This window comes from Ascaphus truei, chromosome 4 (assembly GCF_040206685.1).
Source record: "Ascaphus truei isolate aAscTru1 chromosome 4, aAscTru1.hap1, whole genome shotgun sequence".
NCBI classification, from domain to species: Eukaryota; Metazoa; Chordata; class Amphibia; order Anura; family Ascaphidae; genus Ascaphus; species Ascaphus truei.
In genome coordinates, this window is record NC_134486.1 from 38,894,609 (window position 1) to 38,918,704 (window position 24,096).

At 41.8% G+C, this 24,096-nt stretch overlaps 1 protein-coding gene across 1 annotated transcript in view; it reads right to left on the reverse strand.

Annotated features, from left to right (window-relative positions):
* The window catches only part of SPATA17 (spermatogenesis associated 17), a 296,011-nt gene that overhangs the window by 53,785 nt on the left and 218,130 nt on the right, over positions 1-24,096 (reverse strand). Inside the window, exon 9 of the mRNA XM_075595597.1 lies at positions 15,412-15,547. Coding sequence (XP_075451712.1) covers positions 15,412-15,547 — 136 coding nt within the window. The remainder of the gene's footprint in view (positions 1-15,411; positions 15,548-24,096) is intronic.

Genomic DNA, 24,096 nt, shown 5'->3' on the forward strand with positions numbered 1-24,096 from the left:
GCATTAGTAGACCGGGCTACAAATAAGGTACCTCTGACGCGTTTCACGCTATAGGAGCACTTTATCAAAGAGTGACCTGCATGTGTGCAATGTCTCATTTATATATGCATGAGCTGGGTAGCCAATTCGCGCCAAAAACGTGCCCCCCCGATCACATGGTCGGGTGTAATTACGGGTGCCCGTGAGGTATGGACAACCTCCCCTGCTCGTGCACTAACAATGATAATTAAAAACAAACTATATAAATCACCACTTAGCTGAGTATCCATCTGCAGAATCGTCTCTCTGTCCCTCCTGGTCTCCTAGCTAAATCCAAGATGGAGATCGGAACTAAAAAACTACGGAGGCCCTGGATGGACAGAAAGACAAGCTCTGCAGAATGGTGACTTCAAAGCAAAAACAACTTTATCCCTTAACAAATCAACACAGAAACAATATTAAAAAAAATTGAAAAACGGAAAAATTAAAAGAAAAAGAGAATTAAAAACGAATCTAATGATAAACATGGTTAAACTAAATGATAACATAAACAATAATATTACTATGATATATGAAGAAACACACTTATATTAACCCCCAATAGTGAACGATATATGAATATAGTGACATAAACAGAATAGATCTAACTAACATACCACTGTTCCACTAATGAGAACAACTATATTCATATGTATATATATATGATTAACCTAAGTGTAAACTTATACATTATTAACTAATACTCCAAATAATAAATACATATTTATAATATGTATCTGGATATTCAGTATGGATACTCTTTTTCCAGCTGGAATCAATCAAGATTGGGAATTGGTTCATTTTCTTTAAATATTATTATTTATATTGTATATTATCTAATTAGTATTATGACTCATCTAATTATATTTTCATTTTTTTACAAATTTGTAGGAGTTCACACTTTTATAAATATGATATTTTCTACTGTATACAGGGATGGATTTAATCACATAGTTAATTGATGATTTACTATTATCACTTTATATAGATACTCAACAATATGTAGTAAATGTAGTTAGGTTATTATTCACATTTGTATAGATCTATTATATATATTATAAATATGTATTTATTATTTGGAGTATTAGTTAATAATGTATAAGTTTACACTTAGGTTAATCATATATATATACATATGAATATAGTTGTTCTCATTGGTGGAACAGTGGTATCTTAGTTAGATCTATTCTGTTTATGTCACTATATTCATATATCGTTCACTATTGGGGGTTAATATAAGTGTGTTTCTTCATATATCATAGTAATATTATTGTTTATGTTATCATTTAGTTTAACCATGTTTATCATTAGATTCGTTTTTAATTCTCTTTTTCTTTTAATTTTTCCGTTTTTCAATTTTTTTTAAATATTGTTTCTGTGTTGATTTGTTAAGGGATAAAGTTGTTTTTGCTTTGAAGTCACCATTCTGCAGAGCTTGTCTTTCTGTCCATCCAGGGCCTCCTTAGTTTTTTAGTTCCGATCGCCATCTTGGATTTAGCTAGGAGACCAGGAGGGACAGAGAGACGATTCTGCAGATGGATACTCAGCTAAGTGGTGATTTATATAGTTTGTTTTTAATTATCATTGTTAGTGCACGAGCAGGGGAGGTTGTCCATACCTCACGGGCACCCGTAATTACACCCGACCATGTGATCGGGGGGGCACGTTTTTGGCGCGAATTGGCTACCCAGCTCATGCATATATGAGACATTGCACACATGCAGGTCACTCTTTGATAAAGCGCTCCTATAGCGCGAAACGCGTCAGAGGTACCTTATTTGTAGCCCGGTCTACTAATGCCATAAATTAAAGCATTTTTTAATTTGCAAGCAGCCTCCAGCCCTTTCATTTTTTCAGCAGTGCTCCACCACTTTCTTCTCTACTTGGATCTATGATTATGGTTAAATTACTTGTTTCATGGGTGGCAGGTCCAGAGCTCAAGGGAGAACCATCAACGTCTTCCATCCTTTCTGGTGATTCCTTGGGTGTGACAGGTACCAAATGGCTCTTGGCGTCTTCCTCGATGAAGGTTGTTCAGATTTGCCTCATCGGTAGCACCACGGTTTGGGTAATCAAAAATGAGACTCATGGCTTCTATGAATTCCTCCAGGTCTCTCAGTACTGGGTTTTCCTGCTCTAACATAGGAGAGACCCAAGCAAGGGCCTCATCCTTGAGCAGGGTGATAATTAGTCCAACCTTGCCTTCTTCAGTATTACAGATAGTGTGCTGCAGTTGAAACAGAAGTCTGCATTGGTTGAGGAAACCCCGGAGTTGTCTTTCCCCCCCAACCCCCCGAGCTTTTCCGGAAGGGGTATACATGGAGAGGTTTGAACAGGCACAACAGGTGGAGAGGTACGCAGTTCAGCTTCTGCTGTGACTGCACGATTTTCCACGCGGCCAACATGGTTGAAAACATGACCTAGTTGTTCCTGGAAGCCAGTCATGACATGTTGTAAGGTAACAGCAGTCCCGGTGGACGTGCATGGGTACTGCAGACCAGGATGCCAGGAAGAACTTGACACAGAGCACCATGTGTGTGCCTATTCACCTCTACACCTGCACTCTAAGGCAGTAATGGTGGGGACGAGAGAGTCCACAACACATACACACTCTACCGCAGCTGGGCAGAGCTGTAGAGGTTTTTTGCATACCCATTTCTTAGTGGTTCTGCCACTGCTCCGTCCCATGACAAAACTTCCCTCACCCAGGACTGTGGGTAGAGGGGAGAAAATTGAAATAGTCCCACTCAAACTAGGACTGTTGGGAGGTATTCAGAGAAACTGTGCAGACCCTGTTAGTAACTACAACAGGAGTCTACCCATGGTACTCATGTTATTCTGTCCTATTTTTGTTTAGCTATCGGTCACAATATTTATGTCGACTACAGTCACAGATCTCTTTCAGTTCTTTGGGAGTCTGGGCTGGAAATTACCACCCTTTAACTTTGTGTAAAGGGGAAAGAATTGTATATATTCCAGAAATATTTGTTTGTAAGCATCTGGATTTCTCAAATGCAGATGGTTTTCTAAGTGTGAGGTTTTTTTTTTTTAAAGCAGTAGCTACAATACATCAGTAGTGTACAGAGCATTGTAAATAGCATTTACATCTGCTACAACAATGTTTGGTGTTGCACAATGCAATGGATAGTAGTTTTGCACAAGACATTCTGGAAATTAATGTACTATCCCTTCTGTGGGTACTACTCTCTATTGCACGAGGAGATTGCTAGGCTGCTGGCTGAAATAGCTAGGTTTTGTTTATCTTCTTGCCCCACACAGGAACCACCTGAGGGGCCACCACTTCCTCATAGGTCTATGAGCAGGGAAGTATGGACTATACTGTGGGCTCTGGGAGGATGAGGGTGGTGGATCATAGCCACACTGCACACTTCTGCTACAGTAGCAGGGCAGAACTGCACCATAGAAACACCTGTTGCAGTGGAAGAGGGGACAGGGGGCAGGATATTCTGGAGTTAGTAGGAAGCATACAGTTAGGAAAATTAGATCCCAGAAAAGGAGGCAACTACTCTTAGGGGATTTTATTGTGAGAGGTATAAAATTGGGAACAGGTAGTGAGGAAAAGAGGGAGTTAAGGTGCCAATCCAGACCAACAGCTCAGAGGGATAGGAGGAATATTCTGGGAATTGTTAAGGCAGCAGAACAGGAGGGAGCAGCAGATTTGATTGCCCATCTGGCTAGGAACGAAGTTAGGGTAGAGCATGAGGAAGAACATGATAAACAACTCTTTGACAGGTAGTAACCTCATTGTCATTTTCAGAGGTATTGTCAGTATATAGGGAGTGGGGAAGGCAGCACTCTTTGCACTACTCTTTAGTGCATAGTTGAGGAAGTTGTGAGAAGAGAATGGATTTGAATTTATTAGACATACTGTAGCTTTTCTACCTTGAGGTATATGGGTATGGCCACGATTTTCACTGTGCCGGTGTATAAGGGCATCTACATCATCCAGGGAGGGGGGGGGGGGGGGAGAGGGGATATATAGCCTGCATCTCTTACCTTCAGCGAGCAAGTGACACGGATCCAGATGGCAAAGGCGGCTGCAGTCAGGGACCGGTCACAGGTGAGTATTAGTTTTCTCTCCCTGCATGATGGCACATCAAGTGAAGGATTAAGACTGTGGGTTCCATTAAAAAGCACAAACCCCTGCAGCATTAATCCTTCTGGGACTTTCTGTCCTTATGGTCGCAGAGGGTCCGCAAGTCTCCGCATTTTTCTGTCCAGAAAATATACTTTCTAGTAACATAATATGGGAATGCTTTTCACATTTTGAATATGTTTCAAGTTTCCAAAAATTTTGTTGTAGCTGTCTTACAAGCTGGGATGGGCACGTTTTGCTTGTTTTTTTACACTAGCATTACCGTAGGTGAAACATAGAGTAGACATATACATGATGTTGTATAAGTTAATATTATATATATACACTGGCGACACACTTTATTCGAGCTCGGCTAGTCCCACGAATTCGGGTATACCCGGGTGTATTGAGGTTTGTGACTGTTTTCTGCCCGAGTGCATTGAGGTATTTTCCAGGAAGGGATTGAAGCATTTTATTCCCGCTGGCTGCAATACTGCACAGTATATATATATATACTGCATTACAATTCATGAATTTATGCCATCTGGTAGACACGCGAAGCATTGCAGCCTATTAAATCCTAATCATTATCATTTAACAGATCAGCCGCCCGTCAGCCAGGCATGAACCCAGGCTGGGAAGGCAAACACAACGGGGCTTGTCAGAGGTGAGGAGCGGCGCATTCCAGGTATCTGCCAGGTACATACTGGGTATTTGCTCGAATAAAGTGTGTCGGTGCAGTATATATATATATATATATATATATATATATATTCAAAAAATAAATAGATGATACCGTTCTGTGGCTAACGAAATGCTTTTATTTGTGCGAGCTTTCGAGATACACTGATCTCTTCTTCCGGCGATGTTAAAATGAATGAAGCAAGCAAAGGGTATAATTAAAAACAGTGTCTCTTGGAATGTTATCTATGCTTGTCCTTCCCCCGGAATATATATATATTAATCATATGATAGTTCCTTGGTTTGATATGCCATTTTTCATTGACTATGAGTCCCAACTATCTTTGAGGTATATCACTATTTCATGGTATGACTCTATAATATTATAGTGCTCCAAATTAATAGTCTTATGCTTAGTAATATATTGAGTTGTTTATACTCGTTTTCACTGGTTGATTGCTAAGTGAATTGGTGCTATGGTATGTATAATTCTGGTTGTTCTAATAATTTACTAACTCTTATGTTATGTATGGTATAATATATTTAGGTTATTTATTTTCATTTTGTGTGTTGGTATTTTTTTAGCTTTCACATTGCGTATTACTTCAATATATAAGCCTGTTTAAATTTGGTATATTTTTAATCCTGTTATTAACCAAACATGAGGGAGAGGTGAATACTGTATACATATGAATACGGACAGTCAGGTCCTCATTAACCCCCGAAGAAGCCGCCAAGGTGAAACGAGTAGGGTGACGTCATTTGAGCAGTGAGAGAGCGACGGAGACGGATTTCAATCTGCAGCAGAGATGAGAGCGGTCAGTCAATACAGCAAAGAGAAGATCTTGCGAGACCCACGTGACGTGGAAGTGTGCGGCTGCACACTGAGAGCGGAGGTTTAGAGAGCGGAGGACGCGCTAACCATGAGCCGTAAACCCCTGTAATGGGATACTGGAGTGGGAAGCGATTCTCTCTACACCGTGGGTAACCATCGCCATAAGAGGAGAACCCCCGGTGAGATGACCTTGCTCTTAAATACAGGACTAACTGCAACAGAGGACTATGTCTTTTGAGTCTCTTGGGTTCTTAATAGAGCTACAAGTAAGCTATTCCACTCGAGGTGCTTTAATAAGCCAATAAGAGACTGAATATTTTTTAGGACTTGTATATGTATCCTTAAGAGGACAATCCAGGACTGTGATACTAAACTACAGACTCAGTCTGTCACATCTCTCATATTCTGCTTTTTATCTCACTAGTGTGAACTTTCTATACCTACTTGTGAAGTTTTTTTTAAATAGATAGTATTTTACTACTACTGTTTTATTACTATTCATCACCCTTTGGAGAATCCACAAAGACGGGGATACCTATAAGTGCCAGCAGTTGAAGATCCAGGATTAACCATGTAGGGTTATAAAGATCCATTTAAGAATAATATTCTTCGCAGTGTTCCTGATCCATACAATTGGATGATTGTGCTAATATCCTCATTTATGCGTAAGTGCAGTATTTAGCACTCACGTGTTAATTTTACAGACCCCTTCTTTCTTTTTCTTGTGCGCCTAGGTAATTTCTACATCGTGTAAACCTCAGTACCTGTGGGGTCGTGGACCTTCTTGGCAGCAAAGTAGGGACAGTATTGTCACAACGGTTAGCAACTCTCTTTAATATATTATATTTTATGTATTTGTCGTGTTATTTACACTGTTGGTTATTGTAGATTGATGTGCTTTTTGTGCTATTTCCACGGACATATACATGTACCAATGACAAATAAGTAGGCTTATTTTGCCATAAGTAGGTATTGTTGTTTCTGTCTAAAATAGGGAACTAATGCAATGACAACAATAATTTATTTTCTTTTTAGATTAACCCCTTGTAAAGTAGAGGGGGGGGGAGAGGAAGGGGAAAGGAGAAGGGGAGGGAACAACTCTCGCTTCAGCCTAATAAAAAAAAATAATAATAAATGATAATACATAAAGGTGCAAAGGGAATAAGGGATAGGTAATGGAAACTAAAGAAAGCAAACCCTATTGCAAGCACTCGATATGTTGCGTATGGTATGATTAGTTATTTAAGATAAATTTTAATGATATTAAAGTAAAATATAACAAAGTGAGTAAGTCACTATGGTGATCAAAACACATACAACAAGACAAACAATGTGTACATAAATAACAAAAAGTGAAACCCAAGGTGTAACTAAATAATGTGTGCCAAATACTCAAAGTAAATAATGAGACTTAAATAAGTCACAATGAATAGTTACTAGCCCTTGGGTGCAGCACTAATAATGTGAGTTAAAAAAACCTGTTTAAGATGAACAGGTAATAATCAGACTGAATCATATATATATATATATATATATAATTATATGGCTAATATTGTTCCTCCAAAAGCAAAATAATTACCAGCAGTGATAGCTACTCAACCAAAGCAAAAGACAAAATGTAATGCTAAGAGGCACGGATCAGTGTCCGTATCAGTTTATAGCCTCTTATAATGCCTAAGATAAACAACAACAAAAAAAAAAACTTAGAAGGTCTTGGTGGGCAAGAAGGAAGAACATGCTCGACATTTGTGACATTAATAGAAGCCAGCGGATCTATTGGCTAGCCACGTTCCTGTAGAGGGTCTTTGGTAGTGGCTATGTACCAACAGATCCCGGAGGCTAGTGGCTCTTCTGCTCACCAGTTGCGCCCTCTCATTCAGGGCCTCTCTTAGGTCAACATCCTCACGCTATAAGTGCCAGTGTGTGTTAATGATGTTATTTATTTCTGGCCATTGGTTATTAAACCTACCAATGAAGCGTATAACTTGTTTACCGTTATGAGGAGTTACCCTTTCATCCATCAGGGTGTTCCTGTCTGTCAGTCTCGCTCTTTGGTAAGCTTTTTTAATGATCCTATTGCTGTATCCCCTTTCCTGAAATCTTAATTTCATAGCTACAGCCTGTGTCTCGAAGTCTTCATTGGATGAACAGTTCCTCCTCAGGCGTAAAAACTGACCAGTAGGTATACCCCTTATCAGATGGTTGGTGGTGGCTGTCTGCTCTGAGGAGGCTGTTCGTGGCAGTGGACTTCCGATGGAGGGACGTGGATAAGGTCCCTTGTGTAGTTTTAGAAATCAGGAGGTCGAGGAACGTAATGTTCATCTGATCAACCTCAGAGGTGAGTCTGAGGTTGAGGGGATTGTCATTAAGCTTGCCAATGAACTCGTCGAAGTGTGTCTTCGTGCCCTGCCAAAGAACAAAAATGTCGTCGATATACCTTATCCATAGGAGGATATGGGAGGTATATCGGCGGTGACGCTCTTGGAATACCACCTCCGCCTCCCACCAGCCCAGATAGAGGTTGGCATAGGTGGGGGCGCAGGTGGTCCCCATGGCGGTGCCCCGGAGTTGATGGTACAGTTTACCGTCGAAGGTGAACACGTTGTGCGTGAGAATAAATCTCAATAGGTCTAGTACCAGTGTGTTGTGGCTACTAAACTCGCAGGACCTTTTATTAAGATAGTATTCTACATCCTGGATGCCTCTCTCATGTATTATGGAAGTGTACAGAGATTCTACATCCAGGCTGATGAGTAACATGTCCTCTTCGATCGACACCTCCTTCAGTTTGTTGAGAGCGTCATTTGTGTCCCTCAAATAAGAGGGTAGTGTGACCACAAAGGGGCGAAGCACCTTGTCGACATAGATACTGCTTTGTTCGGTTATGTTCGAGATCCCTGACACAATGGGGCGCCCTGGTGGCGCTTCCAGGCTTTTGTGCACCTTGGGGAGGGAATAAAAAGTGGCCATCCTAGGGTTCTTATTAAGGAGTGCCATACTTTCTTTAGGGGAGAGGGCCTTAGTCTGGATGCCCACATCTAAAATGAGTTTAAGGTCACGTAGATATGTGTTGGTTGGATCAGTTCTCAGAATCGCGTAACAGTCGCGGTCAGATAACAAGCGCAAGTTCTCTTTTACATAATCTGTAGTGTTAACTACCACGATGTTACCCCCTTTATCTGAGGGTTTGATCGTGTTAGTCGAGTTTAACTTTAACTCTAACAGGGATTGTCTCTCCGAATGGGTCAGATTAGTATGGGAGGGTCTGGGCTTAAGGTGTTCAATATCTGCAGTAACTAGACCGATAAAGGTAGCAACATTGTGACAGGTCTCAAGTGCCGGTGTGAACCTTGATTTAGGTTTCATGGTGGTGAATGGGCCTTCGCCCAGTGTCCTAAGAGATTCCTCTTCCAATGCTGCTAAGTTGTTTATATCTTCTAGATATTGGTCATCGAAGTCTTCTTGACCTATTGCCCTAAGTTGGTTAGGGCAATAGGTCAATAGGTCAAGAAGACTTCGATGACCAATATCTAGAAGATATTAACAACTTAGCAGCATTGGAAGAGGAATCTCTTAGGACACTGGGTGAAGGCCCATTCACCACCATGAAACCTAAATCAAGGTTCACACCGGCACTTGAGACCTGTCACAATGTTGCTACCTTTATCGGTCTAGTTACTGCAGATATTGAACACCTTAAGCCCAGACCCTCCCATACTAATCTGACCCATTCGGAGAGACAATCCCTGTTAGAGTTAAAGTTAAACTCGACTATCACGATCAAACCCTCAGATAAAGGGGGTAACATCGTGGTAGTTAACACTACAGATTATGTAAAAGAGAACTTGCGCTTGTTATCTGACCGCGACTGTTACGCGATTCTGAGAACTGATCCAACCAACACATATCTACGTGACCTTAAACTCATTTTAGATGTGGGCATCCAGACTAAGGCCCTCTCCCCTAAAGAAAGTATGGCACTCCTTAATAAGAACCCTAGGATGGCCACTTTTTATTCCCTCCCCAAGGTGCACAAAAGCCTGGAAGCGCCACCAGGGCGCCCCATTGTGTCAGGGATCTCGAACATAACCGAACAAAGCAGTATCTATGTCGACAAGGTGCAAAGCAGTATCTATGTCGACAAGGTGCTTCGCCCCTTTGTGGTCACACTACCTTCTTATTTGAGGGACACAAAGGACGCTCTCAAAAAACTGAAGGAGGTGTCGATCGAAGAGGACACGTTACTCATCAGCCTGGATGTAGAATCTCTGTACACTTCCATAATACATGAGAGAGGCATCCAGGCTGTAGAATACTATCTTAATAAAAGGTCCTGCGAGTTTAGTAGCCACAACACACTGGTACTAGACCTATTGAGATTTATTCTCACACACAAAGTGTTCACCTTCGACGGTAAACTGTACCATCAACTCCGGGGCACCGCCATGGGGACCACCTGCGCCCCCACCTATGCCAACCTCTATCTGGGCTGGTGGGAGGCGGAGGTGGTATTCCAAGAGCGTCACCGCCGATATACCTCCCATATCCTCCTATGGATAAGGTATATCGACGACATTTTTGTTCCTTGGCAGGGCACGAAGACACACTTCGACGAGTTCATTGGCGAGCTTAATGACAATCCCCACCACCTCAGACTCACCTCTGAGGTTGATCAGATGAACATTACGTTCCTCGACCTCCTGATTTCTAAAACTACACAAGGGACCTTCTCCACGTCCCTCCATCGGAAGTCCACTGCCACGAACAGCCTCCTCAGAGCAGACAGCCACCACCTGAAACATCTGATAAGGGGTATACCTACTGGTCAGTTTTTACGCCTGAGGAGGAACTGTTCATCCAATGAAGACTTCGAGACACAGGCTGTAGCTATGAAATTAAGATTTCAGGAAAGGGGATACAGCAATAGGATCATTAAAAAAAGCTTACCAAAGAGCGAGACTGACAGACAGGAACAACCTGATGGATGAAAGGGTAACTCCTCATAACGATAAACAAGTTATACGCTTCATTGGTAGGTTTAATAACCAATGGCCAGAAATAAATAACATCATTAACACACACTGGCACGTATTGCGTGAGGATGTTGACCTAAGAGAGGCCCTGAACGAGAGGGCGTAACTGGTGAGCAGAAGAGCCACTAGCCTCCGGGATCTGTTGGTACATAGCCACTACCAAAGACCCTCTACAGGAACGTGGCTAGCCAATAGATCCGCTGGCTTCTATAAATGTCACAAATGTCGAGCGTGTTCTTCCTGCATGCCCACCAAGACCTTCTATAACTGGGATGACACACACAGTTTCAATATCCGTCAGTTCATCAACTGTAAAACCATGGGCGTGGTGTATCAAATTATCTGTGTCTGCAATAAAAAATACATTGGTAAGACCAAACGACAGCTAAGGCACAGAATACTTGAGCACCTAGGGGACATTCGCAACCATCGCGATACCCCTGTTGCGAACCACGTCCATAACCGACACCAGGGAGTATCTACAGTCCTTAAGTTTGTGGGTATTGAGGCAGTGTCTAACCACAGCAGAGGGGGGGACTGGGATAATGAGATTCTGAATCGTGAATCCCGGTGGATTTATACCCTGGGTACTTGGCCCCTAAGGGACTCAATGAGGAATTTCTCTTTTCCCCGTTCATCTGAAACACCGACCATAGTCACTTTACTTTATTTTATTTCCAACTCTATACATGAGTATGTGTTGCCCTCTATGTTCAGTTTTGATACTCCACCCCTGCACGATGGGATTACACCTTGGGGACACGCCATCTTCCCTGTCATAGCGGGCACTTTACCATCACAATCTACCTTCCTCGTACACCTTTGTTTAGTCATCATGGGCCACTGATCTGCAGGGTGTAGTGTAACCATTCACCCACCTATGCGGGCTTAGATAGGGCTACCCATGTAAACCTTATGACAATTTATCGGCCCTCAACAGTATAATCTACTACTATCACTATGGTATTACCTTCATTTATATGGTATCACCATTAATACCACTCTCCATCTATCTTGTGCATTCAACTGCTGCGTCTGTTTGCATCTGCATCTATATCTATTTTAGAGACTGTATCTAGCTACTAGGTGCCACTTTCCTGACTATCACTGTCAAAGCCCATTTGGGGCAACAGTTGTTTATTCATGTGTGAGTCAGGCTCTCTCTGATACCATTCACATGCCGTAGGTCAGACATCGCAGCAGATAATCCAGCAAGCAACCTAAGGTAGATACTCCCCTGCAGGCTGCTATCGCAGCCAAGAGCTATTTAAAGTGCACGTCTACTGCGTGCCTGTACCTTTGAGAAAGCGCGATCATGCGCGAAACGTGCGTCAGGTGACCGGAACGTAGTGACGTCATCACACTGAATGGACGCCTCCTAGAAGCGGGATGGTATCTCTGTGGCTACAGCTGCTGACTCTGTACCCTGACATCCCCCATCTCGGCACCCTGCCTCCTCCCCTTAACTTTGGGATCGAGAGATGCAGAAATGGACACTCACTGTGCGCCCCAAGCTAAGTACAATATTTAACTAGCTAGTCAGATGCAATTGTTCAAGGTAACTGCACCTCGTTGCTGTGCATACTATAGCACCCTTTCCTGACTGGCGATTACCAAAGTACTGTACTATCTATGTGGGACTATAGGACACTACTGATATAGCCACCACTAAGGAGGGGCCCATGCCGCAAGCCCAATTAGGGGTAATATATATACTTATGGCGACATTACACTGTGAAATATTTAGTGTCGACAACACCCCATGCACTGATTTTCAACTATGACTAGTGTGTTGATTACAATTAGAGTCAGTGGTTCCTAATCTGGGAGACTCTATTCAGTGATCTCTGCGTTAACTGTCTTATACATTTCTGAGGCTATAACTGGATACGGTCACAGAACCGTGCCTCAGGGCAATAGCAGAGCACACTTTGTGCTTGCCCTCCGCAGAGCTCAATATTATCAAGCCACGTAGCTACTGGTTCTGTATGTGGTTTTGTATTCACCTTATGTTGTATTTTCCTCACATTTTTGTTGACTTCACCCTGTTCTGGAGCTGACATACATCTATACTTAATGTGGTCTATCGATACCTTTTAGGTCCACATCATTTGACCTATTTGACTGTCCATCTACCACCCCTTCAGATCTAGTATCAACAGCCTATATATATTCAGGTCTGTTGATTTTTTGATAATAGGATTTCTGTAGACAGGACAGGTTTCCAAGTCTGAAGTTATTTATTGGTGATTCTTGCAGTCCACGAGCCCACATTTAGGTGGTGTATTGTCATTTACACTATCTTCCGTATATTTATTTTGGAAGATCTATTTGGTCTGTCAGTAGGGTTGGTCTTGGACTACTTTTACCATCCCCTCTATACAAACATGGTTTTACTTTATACTTGTGATTAAACGGTTTTTAATTGTACTAACCATATCACTCTGATTCACCTTTCTGAGTGCATTCAAGGAGGAACTTTTTTGTCTGTTTATGTTGTCACTATAGTATCTATCCTCTATTGCACCAGATTTTGGTTTTACTTCATCTACAGTACATATTATTCATACTTTTGCTGATGCGGGAGCCTCCCTTTCCCCTTTCCCCTTCCCTTCTTCCCCATTCCTTGATTTGTGACTATCTGTTTACTTAGGAGGCTATAACTTGATACGGATACGATCTGTGCCTCTGAGCTATTTAAACACATTTTGTGGGCTCTTTTTTAGTCGTTTGTTGTGTACACCTAAGTTTTTTTTTTTTTTGTTTATCTTAGGCATTATAAGGGGCTATAAACTGATACGGACACTGATCCGTGCCTCTTAGCATTACATTTTGTCTTTTGCTTTGGTTGAGTAGCTATCACTGCTGGTAATTATTTTGCTTTTGGAGGAACAATATTAGCCATATAATTATATATATATACTATTCAGTCTGATTATTACCTGTTCATCTTAAACAGGTTTTTTTAACTCACATTATTAGTGCTGCACCCAAGGGCTAGTAACTATTCACTGTGACTTATTTAAGTCTCATTATTTAGTTTGAGTATTGGCACACATTATTTAGTTACACCTTGGGTTTCAGTTTTTGTTATTTATGTACACATTGTTTGTCTTGTTGTATGTGTTTTTATCACCATAGTGACTTACTCACTTTGTTATATTTTACTTTAATATCATTAAAATTTATCTTAAATAACTAATCATACCATCCGCAACATATCGAGTGCTTGCAATAAGATTTGCTTTCTTTAGTTTCCATAGATTAACCCCTTAACAGAAGAGGTAAAACAGGTCATATATTCCAACCATCTTCCATTAAAGAAAAAATATATATATTGTAAAGAAATTGTCTGAAGAGGTGGCATATTTTATTCCAATCAGTACATAAAAGTAAAATGATGCATAAGTAAGCCATGTTTCTCTACTACACAGTTTAGTTATAATGATCCCCACACACTGCACTTGCACATCAATTATGATAATCATAATCACGGTCGTTAAGCTGAATGTTCATTATTATCAGGATGCTGGTGACAGCAGATTCAATCATCGGGTGCAATGGGCAGAGTCACAGGCCCACCTAAGTTTCTGCAGACAGCGTTGTGCCACATTAAATCTATGATGTGTTCCACATCCCACTCCATTCCAAAAGCTATAGACGGTAAAGGTCAACTTTATGTTCTGTGCAATATGCTTAGGTTCTCTAAATTAAAATCTTTGGAGCCCTGGATATTTTTATGTGTTGTATATAATAAAATCATGTTTAGAGTCTAAAAGCCCATGCATATAATACAGCACCACAACATCCTTGGCATTCTCTTAAAATCGGAAAATGAAGAAAGACTCTATTAAAAAGGTATATCTTTATGTCAAACTCTAATAAATGCACCAAAAACGCTAAACTACTGTATAGTTCTAGATGCACTAAAAAGCTGCAGACTTCTATAACAAATAAAAACAAATATGAAGTTGTGTGAGTGTTCTGACAAACATTCAATAATTATTTGGGCATAATCATTGCAAATAAGCCTTAATACCCTTTATAAAGCATACTTTTTTTTAACTAAAAGGGAAAACATACCAAGCTCACACATGTCTGCTGTATCTAGATGATCAAACATTTTTCTCCTTCAGGAGCAATTTAAGACACATGCAACTCAGAACTAGTTTTTGTTTTATCTTTTAGAAGTGTATGCTATTGCAAGTGTTTGTGATGCTGGAAAATCAAGAGAAACATGGCAAACCAACATCCAGACCTTGATACCACCCTTTATATATGTGCCTTGCAAGTCCTTACTGACTCCTCCTTTTGCTCCTATATGCTATCTCCTAATTTTTCATTGATGCCAACGGGACAAAAAATACCTTGTTACATTGGTGATAAGAGCTTGTCTTCAAAAAAACTCAGGTTTCAATTCCATGGCAAAAAGAACATTATCTGATCTTTATACATACCCATGATTAGTGCACAGTGTATACTTCAAAACAGTGACCTGCAGTTCACCCAAGTTGCAGTATTTGTTGGAAAACATGATGATAATGCCAGTTTAATGCTTCCCTATTCTTTGATTAAACTGTTAATGGGGAAAAAAAGCATTTATAGTGCTTTATACATAAATCTCTTAAGATTATTTTTCAGAATTGAGTTGTCCTATTCCATGCATTCCAGGCCTATAATCTCCACAAGTGGTCACAGTATTTTAATACAATATATGAGGTGATGCATATACACACAAAATATCTTACCTTGTTTGTTACCCATTTCCCTTGCTGTTCTTCCCGAAAAATTTGACTACCATTAGGTATCCACTTGTAATCAGTTGATGTATGAATCAATGTCTCACATTCTTTGCTTTTGTGGAAAGAAGAAAATGGAGCAAATCTGTAACAATAAAATTAAACAATATATAGACATTAACATAAATTAATGTTCAAACTACAGTTTACGTAACTGAACTTAAGATACAATTAATTTGAACAATTCTTTCAACTGTGATCAATTGCTTTCGGAATAAAAACTGTTGTAATAAACACAATTTTGCAAAGAATTTTAAAATAAAAAAACTCATGCAATATATGACTTTCTATCCGTTAATACGTTTTTATCCATTGTATTTTTCCATATTGTGATAACAGAGCTGATAGAAAATCTCATACATTTTACAAGGAAAGTTGTATAGCTTGTTTATCTATGTATACAACTGGGGAAATATACATACTGTAAGTACACTGGGACAACCTAGAGTGGCATCAGGACTCAACTACTAAGGTCTGCTTCCTTGTCTGCAGCCCTTAGCAGACAGCTATACTTGCTGCAACACCTGACTCCATCTGGCTATAAGAAGCCGCCTGTAACTCATCTCTGGGCTTCTCAACAGCAGTGCTAGCTGGAGTAGGTTATGTTGCTTCCTTGCTGCTGTACTTAGTATTTTTTTAACTCTTGTATTCCTAGTTCCTGACTTCAGCTTGGTTTTTGACTACTCTTTACACCTGTCTTCAATCCTGTTTGCAGCCATGGTTGGTGCTGTTCCCAGCCCTGTTTCCTGCCCTGACTGCGGATCCACCTCACTGTTTGTTCCTGCCCTGATTGCAGATCCACATTGCTATTTGTTCCTGCCCTGACTTTGGATCCACTTTGCCATTTGCTCGTGCCCTGACTTCGGATCCACCTTACTATTTGTTCCTGCCCTGACTTTGGATCCACACTGCTGTTTGCTCCTCCTGGTTCATCAGTCTGTCCTACTATTCACCTGCTGCCTTTCCTGACTTCAGTTCACCTATCAATCCTTTCTGCCTGTTCGCCTCCAGACACTCTATGGACATTCCCTCCACGAATCCGAATTTCTCCTCCAATTATCTACTACAACCCCAGATATTTCTGCTCTTCAGACTCTCCCAATGGATTTCCCTGTTCAGACCTGACCGATTGAGAAGCCAAATAAAAAAAGGTTTTATCCATCTGAAGAGCTATTGCAGAGTTGCAAAGAATGCATAATAGGTTTACTATCATAGAAGCTGAACGCACTTGTCAATAGTACGGCATTATTTTGCAGTGACCAGAGGCTGATTTCTCTGCAATGTTTTATTTCCCTATTGCTGATTCAACGGCTCCTGCTTTAGAGACCAGTTTCCGATTCTCCTGCAGTGTTTGATGTTTATATTGCTGATTCTAAGGCAACGGCCCCAGTAGTCACGGCTGCACGTGCGCCGGAGTGTGCACCCGTTTCAGCCATGACCTGTGGTCTGTGGTTGTGCTTGCAGTTGAGAAAAGGATATCTGACGGGGGGCGTGGCCATGAAATCACACGGCTGGTTTGTCGTCATTGGCTTTACCACCACCATGACGTAGCAAAAAATCTTGTCTTTTGGCCAGGGCTGTCGTGCATCGTGCCTTGTACATGTACTCACACACTCCGACTGGAGCCTGCCCCATTACTTGTCACTGTATTTATCTAGAGACCGAAAGGGGCATAGATAAACACATTGGCAGTCAATGGGCAACCTCAAAAAACAATTGCAATGAAAATAAATACAATCAACGTTTTTCTTACTTTTCTTTTTTTAAATAACTCAAATTTTATTGAAGATAACCAGCAAACAATAAAATATACAATATGCTTTCTAACCTAATTTTTTTTTCTTCCTAGGTCTTAATTGTCCATTTCCCATCACCTTTGGGTCAACAGAAAACGTGCTTCTAATACTATCATGCAAAATTGTAGTACCATTCATTCCTGGGATGTCTGTTTGTGCTAACCACATGATCCAGACTTTTAGACATTTAGCGCCAGAATCATTAACCAAACTTGTTAATTTGGTTTGTATGCCAGATGGAAAAATTATGTTTCTAATTGAGGTAATAGTTGGGATTTCAGTCTGTTTCCACAATGCTACGATCTCGCACCTCGTCGCTGTTGCGAAATACGCCACTAAATTATTTTGTGTTCTGGAAAGCCCCTCTGCCGGCCTGTTCAGGAGGAACAGCTAGGGGTCCAGTGGGATTGTGAGGCCTAACATCTTCTGTAGCCAATCTCTGATTTGCTCCCATATGGGCAGCACCCGAGTGCAGGACCACAGCATATGTAAGAGATCCACCTCCCCTACACATTGCTTTGGACACAATGGGGAGTAGCCTGGTATAAATTTAGATAATTTAATTGGAGTGAGGTACCACCTCATTAAAACTTTATACGTGTTCTCCCTTAATGTCGTGCATATAGAACTTTTAGCTGCGGCCGTCAATATCTCCGCCCACTCCTCTTCCTCTAAGGTTTCCCCTAGATCCTGTTCCCATTGTGCTACATAATCAATTTCCTTGAATAAGCCGCCCCGAACAGACTACCTCTACGTATAGCCAGGATATAAGTCGCTTCGTTTCTGTTTTTAATATACAGTACAGAGTTTTTCAAAGTTTGTTAATTGGGGATGGGGCGAAAATGTGTTGTAAAATTTGATGTAAAATGCTCTAACCTGGACGTATCTAAAAAATTCTGTATGTGGGATGTCTTTTTCAGACTTAATTTATTCAAATGTTTTGATGCTGTTTCTACCCACCAGATATTTGAGTCGTAAAAGACCCTTCTGTTTCCAAATGTTAAAGTCCCTCCTGTCCAGACCTGGAGCAAAATCTAAATGACCAAATATTGGGGTCATTAATGTATTTTTCGTTGTCATAGCGCACCTACATTTTTAGCGGCCTCCCAGATTGCAAGTGCGTTTGTCATTGAGGGCAGCAGCTCTTTGGCGGATTTATACATCGTTTTTGGAGTCCAAATTAGTGTGCAATTCTAATGGGGCACAACCGTCTTTCTCCAATGACAACGATCTTTTAAGGCTTGGATCCAAGTGCCATTGTGTAATTTGACATAATTGAGCCACCTTATAATAACATAACAAGCAAGGTACCGCTAGCCCCCCGTTAATGTTGGTCTTTTTTAAATGATTCCCTTAATTCTTGGTCTTTTATACCCCCAAATAAATTTGGTTATTTAACGACTGAAGAGAGATTATATCTTTATTTCTCAGAAACACTCATGAAAGCGAAGAGCCCCTTCAAATTTCCTTGTGCTGCAGAGATTCACTCCAGGTATATGAAATCCATTTAAATGAGCAACATGATAATAGACCATAAGGGGTTAACACATATGATGAACAGCAAATGAGTCTACTGACTCTCCCCTAGTATGGGAGCAGCCTGGCAACATACAGAGGGTTGACCCAGTAGGTTAAGTAACCTGCTAGGGACCCCTCAAATGTATAAATAGTGCACTAAAAGTGGCTGTTCCCCTGGGGTGCTTCAGAATAAGAAATAAACTTACTCAGTTCTTTCATTGGTCAGTTCCAGTTGGCGTGCTCCAGGCTTGTGAGCAATAAAGTAGCAGGATATCCTCTCCATAGGAAAGTAATCGGCGGGCACTGCTTGTCCAAGCAGTGCCCGCTGATTACTTTCCTATGGAGAGGATAGGAGGTACTAGGGAGCCCCTGCTGCAGCCACAAATGGATATAGATGTGAACGGTGCTTTGGGTGTGAACACAGTAGTAGATAGTGGAGAGAGAGAACCCAAGGTTCACACTCTGGAGATGAGTGAATGATTTAAAACATAATCTTTATTAGTAGCAACGTATATAAAATAGTGGATGATAGAACAACGTACTGGAGGTAGGTTGATCCTAAATAATGATAGCCATATTGGCTCCGGATCAGACTAGTTGGTGTGTACCAGGTAATTTTAATAAACCACTGGTGACATAACAGCACAGAAGTCCTGATGCGGACCTGTGTGATGAGTGAATACTCTGGGTGTGCCCGGGTAGGTACTGAGACTACAGATCACAAGGCTCACTCTGATACTCACCATTTGCCTTGAGAAAGCCTCTTGCGAAACGCGCGCGTCGGCTCCAACCTCCCACGTGCACGCGCAGATCAGTCACTGCCTCCGCATGATTTTCTGAACCGCGAGTTGATGCGGTAGTCTGCTCGTGCAGTATCATACAGGGTATAAGTGCCCCGACAGTCACTCTTAGCCTCGTTCAGGAGTGTTTACAGGGAAAGTGCTCCGATATTTATGTGTACTGAGTAACCCTGCCTGCAGCAACACTGTAGCTGCGCTGCTGTGTCTGGATTCCTTCACAGCAGCAGTGAGGTTTTACCTTTCAGTCAGTGCAACAGCCTAGCCCTCTGATATATGCTGAAGTTACATGTTTGTCTCCCATCATCAGTGTCTCCCATACTGGGGTCCTACTGACCTTTTCCACGACCCACAGTCAGGGTACTTACCTCTGGTAATAGCCACGCAGGTTACTACAGGTCAACACACCCCTGCAGAATAGCACTCAGAGGGTTACCTTAGGTCACTCTGACACTGTATTGGGTATGCAGATTCAAACAGAGGAGCTCAGCTGACTGCACCATTACCACCACTGATATACATAGTGTATTTGTTTTTTATATTTATCAGTTGCTACTGCTCACATTTACCATTTCATACTAGGATCTATGCAGTTATTATCCTTGTGATCTGTAGACTCAGTACCTACCCGGGTACACCCAGAGTATTCACTCATCACACAGGTCCGCATCAGGATTTCTGTGCTGTTATGTCACCAGTGGTTTATTAAAATTACCTGGTACACACCAACTTGTCTGATCCGGAGCCAATATGGCTATCATTATTTAGGATCAACCTACCTCCAGTACGTTGTTCTATCATCCACTATTTTATATACGTTGCTACTAATAAAGATTATGTTTTAAATCATTCACTCATCTCCAGAGTGTGAACCTGAGTGCTACATTGGGTTCTCTCTCTCCACTATCTACTACTATGGAGAGGATATCATGCTATCTTTATTTCTCAATGGGATTGGTAGTCTGAAATAGATATAAAATACGAGGAACGATATTCATTTTGATACCGTATATTCTAACCCATCCATGAGATTCTTTATGTAGACCATCTTCAAACATCCTCTCTCAGGGTTTGTATTACTTTAGGGAAATTTGCCCGATAGAGGGATTTAAAATCTTTTGTGATCTGTGCCCCTAGGTATTTAATGGACTCAGGTTGCCAATTGAAATTAAAGTTGATGGTTATCAATTTCTCCATTTCCTTTGGAAGGTTAATGTTTAGCGCTTCCGATTTTGTTTAATTTTGAAACCTGAGATCCTGTTAAATTTGTCCATAAGGTTGAATAAATTGGGCAAGGAGGTTAGGGGTCTAGATAAAGTCAGAAATATGTAGTCTGCATATAACACCACTTTATGCGTTTGATCTCTTAGTTGGATACCTGTGATGTCCAGATTTGACTGAATCTGTGCCGGCAAAGGTTCCATACTCAGGGCAAATAACAAAAGCGACAAAGGACATCCTTGTCTAGTGCCAACCTACAAGACTTCTCTCGTGCTGCCCCCTCTCTCTGGAATTCCCTACAACGTACCATGAGACTCTCCACCCGCTTTGAGACATTTAAAAATTCCCTGAAAATTCACATTTTCAAGGAAGTCAATCTTTTATACCCCTAACATCCACCACCCCCCTCTCCAACCCTATTCAAACTGGTGGTGAGACCTGTATTGGGCTTCGGTCCCACCCCCATGATGTGCCCCATGACGAGGCAGGTGACGCGCCTCGCACTGAGGTTGCACATAAGCACTGCGCGCCCTGGCGTGAAGTCACCACATGGATCGGGCTTAGGCCCTGCCCTGTGACGCCACGGAGAAGCACCCTCGTGCACGTACGCGTCGGCGCCGTGTTGCCAGGGACACGTACGGGGTTAACACGATTACCTCCAACTCCACACCTGCGGTACACTCCGCCCCTGCTTACCAGTGAACAGAATATGTCTAATCACTCATCTCTCACATCCTGGTGCAGACATGCTATTGGCTGTCACTCCCTTATATGCTCAGCCAGCCCTCCTCCAAGTTGGCTGAGTATAAACCTTTGTTTTGTAACTAGTACTTGCCTCAAGCTTCCTGCTGTTGCCGTGTTATGGTGGGTAAAAAAAAGTGACAAAAACCCTCCACTGCAAAGCATATAGCAAATGGAAATATTACTGTATGCTCATTTGCAAGTCTTAGACAGGTCTGCAACCCCGCCTTTCACCATTATCACCCAGCATACAGCACTTCCACTGCAGCAAGGGATTCTGGGAAATGACATGCAAATGAGCACACAGTGCCACCTTTTGCTTCAAAACCATTTTTAATATGGTTCCCTATAGGCTTAAGCTTGCAGTATATCATTGCTACAACATTGTAAATATACAAATCATACTCAGAATTCTATCAATTATTTTGTAAACATTCATGATTACACCAAAGTAAATACAAATAAATTAATATATTAATCATTGAATCATCTATTAATACTATATTTTATTAAATTAAGAATTTATTCCCACAGCTAGTCCCATTAAGGTTTGGGGGTGGGAATATTAGGGGGTATTAGCTTGCAGGTTGGTCCTGTAATTGGTGCTCACCACAAACAGGATGGGACCGCAAGGCTGAGGTAGGGATGTTAGCATACACCGACCTACAACCGCGTAACCGTGTCCGGATTGCAGAGTCGTAGTCAGGTCAGGGTAGGAGAAGTTAGAATGGTCGTGATACTCGCTGTAGTCTGGAGTTGGAATAGTCGGATGGTCATTGTGCATAGCCGGGGTCCAGGAGTACAGAAGGTGGGAATCCAAAATACAAGTCGGGGTCAAGGGTCAGAGAAGGCAGAGGTCCAGGTATAAGCAAAGGTCAGTATTATGAAAAGGAAGCAGGCAGGCAGGCTTAGCTTTATCCCCTGAGGAAGTCACTTTATGTGATGAAACGCGTAGGGAAGTAGTGTATTTTTGTCATATTGGATGTAGCATTGGGCTTCTCTGTTGCTTGTATACATTTTCCACGCTCAATAACTCTCCTTTTTGAGACTTATATATACATATATATATTTTGTGGGGGCTCAGGGGTTCCCAAAAAAAGCTTACTGGGGTTCTGTGTGTTTGTTAACTTATTTTCAGCTGTCTCAGCTGTTGGAGGTTAGTGGCCCCTCCTTCCCAGGTTTTAAGCCCGCCCCCCCCCCACTTCCCAAGTCAGCAGGCTCCTTTCATTTTATAATATAATTATTTTAATTTATAAATTATTTTATTATATTGTATTTATGTAGTGTTGTTTTTTTGGGCACAGAATTGGTACTGCAGGCAAGCGGGGACCCCCGGACACCCGCGGGGACCACCCGAGGGCCACCGCCAGCCTGTAGTATAATTCCTGTGCAGCCCCCCCAAAATTAAGCTATTTGATGTATGTTAGCGGGGTATAGGGGATGTTGTAGGCACGGGGGGTGGATGTGTTGTATATTTCAATGTTTATTGGGGGCAATTGTCCCTAATAAACATGCTATTGTGCCTTAACCCCTTCATTGCCTTAGCGAATAGCCTCAAAGGTAATGAAGCTGCTTTAATGTTTGTTTGTTTTTTATATTGTGTTCGGGAGCAGGGGGTCTCCTAAGCTGAACCGCTTTGATTTCTGGCTCAGGGACCCCCTGCTTCCCGAGTTACCGGCCCCGGTATGGGGCATCGGATGCCAGTGTCGCCACCATTTTTATTGCGTCCACGTCGCGTGATGTGTGACATGTAAACAATGGAGGAGATACCGGCACCACATATATGGGCCTGTACCTCGTGAAGTAAGGGGTCCCCCAGGCTGAAATCAGTGCGGTTCAGCTCAGGAGACCCCCTGCTCCCGCACCCTATTAAAAAAAAATTACATTAATGCAGCTCCATTACCATAGCGGCTATCCGCTACGGTAATTCATTATTGTTTATTGATATGTGTGTTTTAATACTAGTGTACATGAGCAGGGGTTCTCCTGAGCTGGACCACATGGGTTTCAGCCTTGGGGACGCCCTACTTCATAAGATACAGGCTTTGTTATGGCCTGCCGGTATCCCCCTGCAGGATTTAAATCCCCCGGTCAGGGGATCGGGACATCTCCATGTAAAAGAGATACCGGCACCCCATAATGGGCCTGTATCTCGGTAAGTAGGGTTTCCCCGGACCTGAAACCAACGCGGTTCTGCTCCAGAGGCCCCCTGCACATCTACACTAGGAATACAACTTAAATGTTAAAATATCTTTATTTCCGGCGAGATTATCGCAGAGAGAGGCGGATCTCTCTCTGCAGCAGATACAAGCCGGGTGAGCCCTTTTCGGAGGGCAGGTCCTATCGCCGCTGGCAACTTGCCATGTTTGCTAATGTTGCTCTCAATGATATTCGGGTCTTTCTGCATACCGTGAGAGCAACTCGGCAAAAACATAGCGAGTTCAAAACACTGCCGATAATTTTTTAGGGGTGCTTACTGCATGAGGCCCATAGTGTATGTACAGTGGTGAAAAAAGTTTGTAAACCCCAATGATGATGGAAAATCCATAGTTTTTCCTTGA